Source organism: Ceratina calcarata, unplaced genomic scaffold (genome assembly GCF_001652005.2).
Source record: "Ceratina calcarata isolate Rehan_Ccalc_2016 unplaced genomic scaffold, ASM165200v1 scaffold524, whole genome shotgun sequence".
NCBI lineage: Eukaryota > Metazoa > Arthropoda > Insecta > Hymenoptera > Apidae > Ceratina > Ceratina calcarata.
Genome location: NW_017176383.1, coordinates 12,484 through 17,619, shown reverse-complemented (window position 1 = coordinate 17,619; position 5,136 = coordinate 12,484). Strand labels below are relative to the sequence as shown.

General features: G+C 38.9%; 1 protein-coding gene across 1 annotated transcript in view; it reads right to left on the bottom strand.

The window, feature by feature from the left end:
* LOC108628419 (puromycin-sensitive aminopeptidase-like protein) overlaps positions 1 to 1,567 on the bottom strand; it is a gene marked incomplete at its 3' end in the record, with an annotated part of 14,361 nt that extends 12,794 nt beyond the window's left edge. The window contains exons 1-2 of the mRNA XM_018030326.1: positions 1,492 to 1,567; positions 254 to 531 (exon numbers count right to left, since the gene is read on the bottom strand). Of these exons, the coding sequence (XP_017885815.1) occupies positions 254 to 531; positions 1,492 to 1,567 (354 nt within the window). The remainder of the gene's footprint in view (positions 1 to 253; positions 532 to 1,491) is intronic.
* Positions 1,568 to 5,136: the final 3,569 nt, after the last annotated feature.

Sequence of the window (5,136 nt, the reverse complement as noted above, 5' to 3'; positions counted from 1 at the left end):
AAAAGTACAGAACTGAAATGCATATAAATATTCATTTTTTCCTTTAAATTTTATAAATTGTATTTTACGTCGAATATATTATATTTCCTTATATTTTACTGCATACTGTATTACTTTAAATTATTCAAAATTCCCAGAAATGTGTGAACAACCGCAATCTAATGATGAGTCACTCTCGCGAAGGCTTTGCGTTTATCGAAGAAACGAAATAAATGCCATTTTGCATCTTTGATTTTGTATTTGCAGTTCTTACCATGAAAGTGTGATATTTTTCGGAGGTGCGTAACAAGTTCCTCAGGAAGCTCAAGTGCCTGAACGCTGGTTGCCAGGGCATGTAATCGGCTTCGTGCGTTAAATAAAGGGTAACATTCAACGCTACCGTGTATTTCAAACTGTCAATACGAGCTAAGTTCAACGCGTCGTCGATCATCTGCGCACGATTCAGCACGTGTATTTTTGTATTGTTTCCCTTGTTCAGCTCTCTCATCAACAGTTCCCAATTTTCTACATCATAGTTCACACGATAGTAACCTGAGACAGAAAACAAAATTTCGTTAATTATATTTGCTATTTTTTGCCCTTCAAAAAAAAAGAATTCTTTCTATGAAGTAGAGATCAGTGAGAATAGTAAAAAGAAACGCGAATAGATTCGTTATCCAATATTAATCTAGAACTTCTGTTAAGTCGCTGCAGCTCAATTAAATAAGATAAATATAACACCTTCCAACCTATAATTTTTTTGCAATGTCCACTACGTGATTCTTATATAATTTCTCATGTCAAAGACGAAACCGAAATGCTCTATCACGTACTGTTTTTGAAAAATAGTGGTTTTTGTAAATTACATGATTTTCGGGAAAGTCAGGGTAATGATAAGAGAAAGCTGAGTCTTACATCCTCTATTACTCATTACAATATTCTAAGTATTGATCAACCCTTGCGGTAAGAGAATTCCTGTTTCAGTTTACGCAGTGAAGCTGCGGGGAGAAATCTAAGTGTAGACACTCACACAACAATTGTCCGATCGCGGAAGTAACAATTTAACCGCGACCGAAGGATTTTTTCGTTTCAAGTGGTTCGGGCCGTAGACCACCGGGAATAGCCCTATGCCTCGAGATACGAGCCGGGGCAGGGTCTTTGTCTGTTAATGTCTTCTCGTATCGGTCTTAACGTAAACACGTGCGGTCGTAAATAACTCAACAGTTTTCTTTGCCTTTCATGGCGAGTATTTTGTTTAAACATTTTCCCCTCTCGTGCGGGTGTTCTCAGCCGATCACTATATAATTTTGAATCAGTCGTCTCGAGGAATCGGTGCAGTTCGGATCGTAAACGGTGTCATAGTGCGTTCGCGAGTGCGGGATCGGTCAATCCCGAATAATTTCATCAAACGCGGTCGTATCTACATACGACCCGTGAGTGGCTACCCGTGTAGCCGCTCTACCTTCACAGGTTCTCAGTTTCATACTGAATGACGCGGTTGTAATTATTTACGACCCGTGAATTGGTTACTCCATGTAACCACTCTACTTATGCATTGTCTCAATTCGATATTGAGGGACGCGGTCATAATCACTTATGACCCGTGAGTGGTTACTTCGTGTAACCACTCTGATTTTCATTACGACGGCTCGATGCCGATTAATGCGATCGTACACATGATCCGTAGAACAATTGCCCCACGTGCAATTGCTCTTAATACACAACATACACACATTCATACAGTTGACCGTTTGCACTTTCATCGATTCTTTTGTCAACATACAATTCATTCAAGGGGTTTTTTATGCCACATGGCTTTTTCCCCTAATCATTTTTGTCGAGCCAATAAATATCTTTAAATTGCCTGGCTCAAATCTGAATTTTATTTACCCCCTAAAACGTCCTCATCCTCATAAACTTTGAATTACGGAATTTTTCCATGTTGGAAAGGTTTTGACAATACAGTCAGGGATAATATTAAGTGAATACTATAAAACAGAACAGTTGCCTTACAAGTCGACTAAATAACTTCCCACTTCATATTAAATTGTTTCAGAACTTTCGCATATGACAATCGTGAATTTATAACAATATTGTTTTATTCGATAAGGTAAAATTCTGCTTCCGGATTGATTTTTGACAAACTCTACAAGAATTACGTAATGGATTGTTGAGAAAGAGATAGATGAGCTTTTATGAGTATAAAGTCTTCGATAAACTAGAACAGATTTACGCATGTACGATTTGGTGTTACATATGAGACTGAGAGCGTAATAACCGTTACCGCAAAAGAAAGGTGAAACGAAGATTACGTAATCGCGTTGCGAACAACGATTACCGGATCCATCCGATCTCGGTTCGGCAATATTAGACTTTAAGCCTAATTCACGAATGAACATCAAACTTATTCTTTAACACTACCGCTGTTTGAGTGCATTCGTTGAATCTCATACATGTTAAGACTTTCTCGAAATGCTTTAAAGCGCTCCTTTGTGAGTACTTTAGTGAACACATCTGCACACTGCAGTTCAGAGGGAAATCTTTTAACAGAAATCTCTCTCTCATCAGTCTTTTCTCGCATATAATGATATCTTAAATCAGTATGTTTTGTTCGCTTATGAAATTCTGCGTTTTTAACTAGTCAAAACAGTTATAGAACGTCTTGTCTCTACATCATTAGCAAAGTCTGCATCAGAATATCCTACTAAAACTGCGCTGCTACCGCCGCTTCGAAACTCAGTACCATAAATAATGGTGGCATTTACATATGCAAAAATCCGCTTAACTGCTTGCCACTGGGACTCATTGTAATTATTTGTAAACTTACTGACTATATTTACATTAAATGCGATATCCGGTCTTGAGACCACAGCTAAGAACATTAAAGAACCAACAGCCTCTCTGTAAGGAATCATTTTCACACTCTCATTTCCCATTTCCACCGGATACAATTTTGCATGTGAATCAGCAGGCATACTGACAGGTTTTGATTCACTCATTCCAAATCTGTCAATTGTCGTTTTAGCATACGCAGTTTGATGAATTACAAGTGACTGATGTTCACGATCGCGCTCTATTTGTACACCAACAAACGTAAACGCATTATCAATCATGATGCTAAACGATTTATTCATTATATTAAGAATTGTCTCTATTACAGTTTCTGACTTTGCCATTATCAGGCCATCATCTACGAATAGCGCTAAATACACTTTTTCACTGTTAAATAGGCCGAAAAAGATGCACTGATCTGCCTCAGTAGCCACAAACTCATACTGATTCAAGAAAGCTACAAACTTTCTATTCCAGCATCTAGGGGCCTGTTTTAGCCCATACAATGCTTTTTCAAGTTTACACACTACACTCGCAGTTGCGTCTCCTTTCTCCAATTTATCTTCGTTGATGATTAATCCATCAGGAACCTCCATATAGATGTCTTCTTCTAGTTTCTCATGTAAGAAGGCAGTCTGCACATCGAACTGTCGCGGTTCCAAACCTTCAGTAGCTGCCAAAGCTAACATTACTCGAAGTGAATCGTAGCGCATCACAGATGCAAACGTTTCCGAGTAACCAATATCCTTTCATTGCATAAAGCCTCTTACACACAATCTTGTCTTGAATTTCACGTTTTTCTTTTTAGGATCCTCTTTGATCCTAAACACCCATTTCGAATCTATGATTTTTTGACTAGGCGACTTGGGAACAAGTGACCATGTTCGGTTTTGTTCGTGAGCCTGAAGCTCCTCTTGTACAGCATGTGCCCACTGCGCGGCATCTCTGCTGTTCATAGCTTCATTATAAGAGGTCGGAGTCATATACTCTGCTATATCTGATTCGAATCTCATTGGTCGACGAATCATAGATCGGTCTCGTAAAGTTCGGCGTGTATGCTCACTTGATGAGCGAAGTGAAGTTGAATCTTCTTGTGTAGAGGTTCTCTCATCGTTAACTTTATTTTTTCCAGCTTCTTTGTGATGGGTATCCTCACGAACATCCTGTCCTCGGACTTCAGAACTTAGGTTCACAGGACACTCCTCGTCTGAATCCGTGGATTCTTCAGTCGCTTTCAAGTTTTCATTGAATAAAATATAGAAATCTCTGGTATCAGGATCAAACACTCGGTAATTATTTGATTCACCTTCATAACCAACAAATAGTTTTGCTTTTGCGCGTGAATCAAATTTTTTACAAAATTGCTTTGGCATATGCACAAATACTTGAGAACCGAATACTCTCAAGTGTCCTAAATCAGGCTTCCATCCATGCCACAGTTCGAAAGAAGTAGCCTTCTGTCCCGAGGACGCAGTTCGGTTCAGCACATACACAACAGTGTTCACTGCCTCGGCCCATAACAAGTTTGGCAATCCTTTTGCTTTGAACATTGATCTTGCACTTTCTACAATTGTTCTATTGTCGCGTTCAGCCTTTCTGGTCTGCTGTGGTGTGTAAGGAGCAGTATTCTCCGTCTGGATGCCTTTTGCTACCAAATACTGATTCATTTTCAAATTGCAAAATTCACGACTGTTGTCTGAGCGTAAGACTTTTATTCTTCTGTGAAACTTTGTTCTTATTAGACTTTCATATTGTTTGAACTTATCAAACACTTCGTCTTTATGTTTAACAAAGTACAGGTAGCCCTCCTTCAACACGGCATCTTATAACACGGTTTCGCTATAACACGATTCGTAAATTGCCCGAACCCTCCTACAACACGGCATCCTATAACACGGTTTCGCTCTGATACGATAAGAAAATTGCAAAAACCTTTGTAAAGTACTGTACTTCTACAGCCGCGGCGAGGCTTGCCGTCTTAAAGATACAATGTTGCCACTGAGATGTATACATTTCTATCTCAGTGAGTGTTACGGAAATTATTTCTTTTCATCTCCGTGGCCTGAAAACAAAAGTGTCTTACACTGCTGGTCGGCAGTTTGCGTCGAGCCGCGGTGTGTTAAAAAATAACTTTTTCGTCTTTAAGACATTAAGCTTAACGGTGGCGTTATGTTAAAACTGGTTGATCCAGGTGAGGCATTGCTTTTATGTTCCAGTAACTAAAATTATATTCCCACATTACATAAAGTTAGAGCTCAATTATAGATGCAATTAAGTATATTTGAATCAAAACAAGTAATTTATATCTCAGTGAGTGTTTATGGT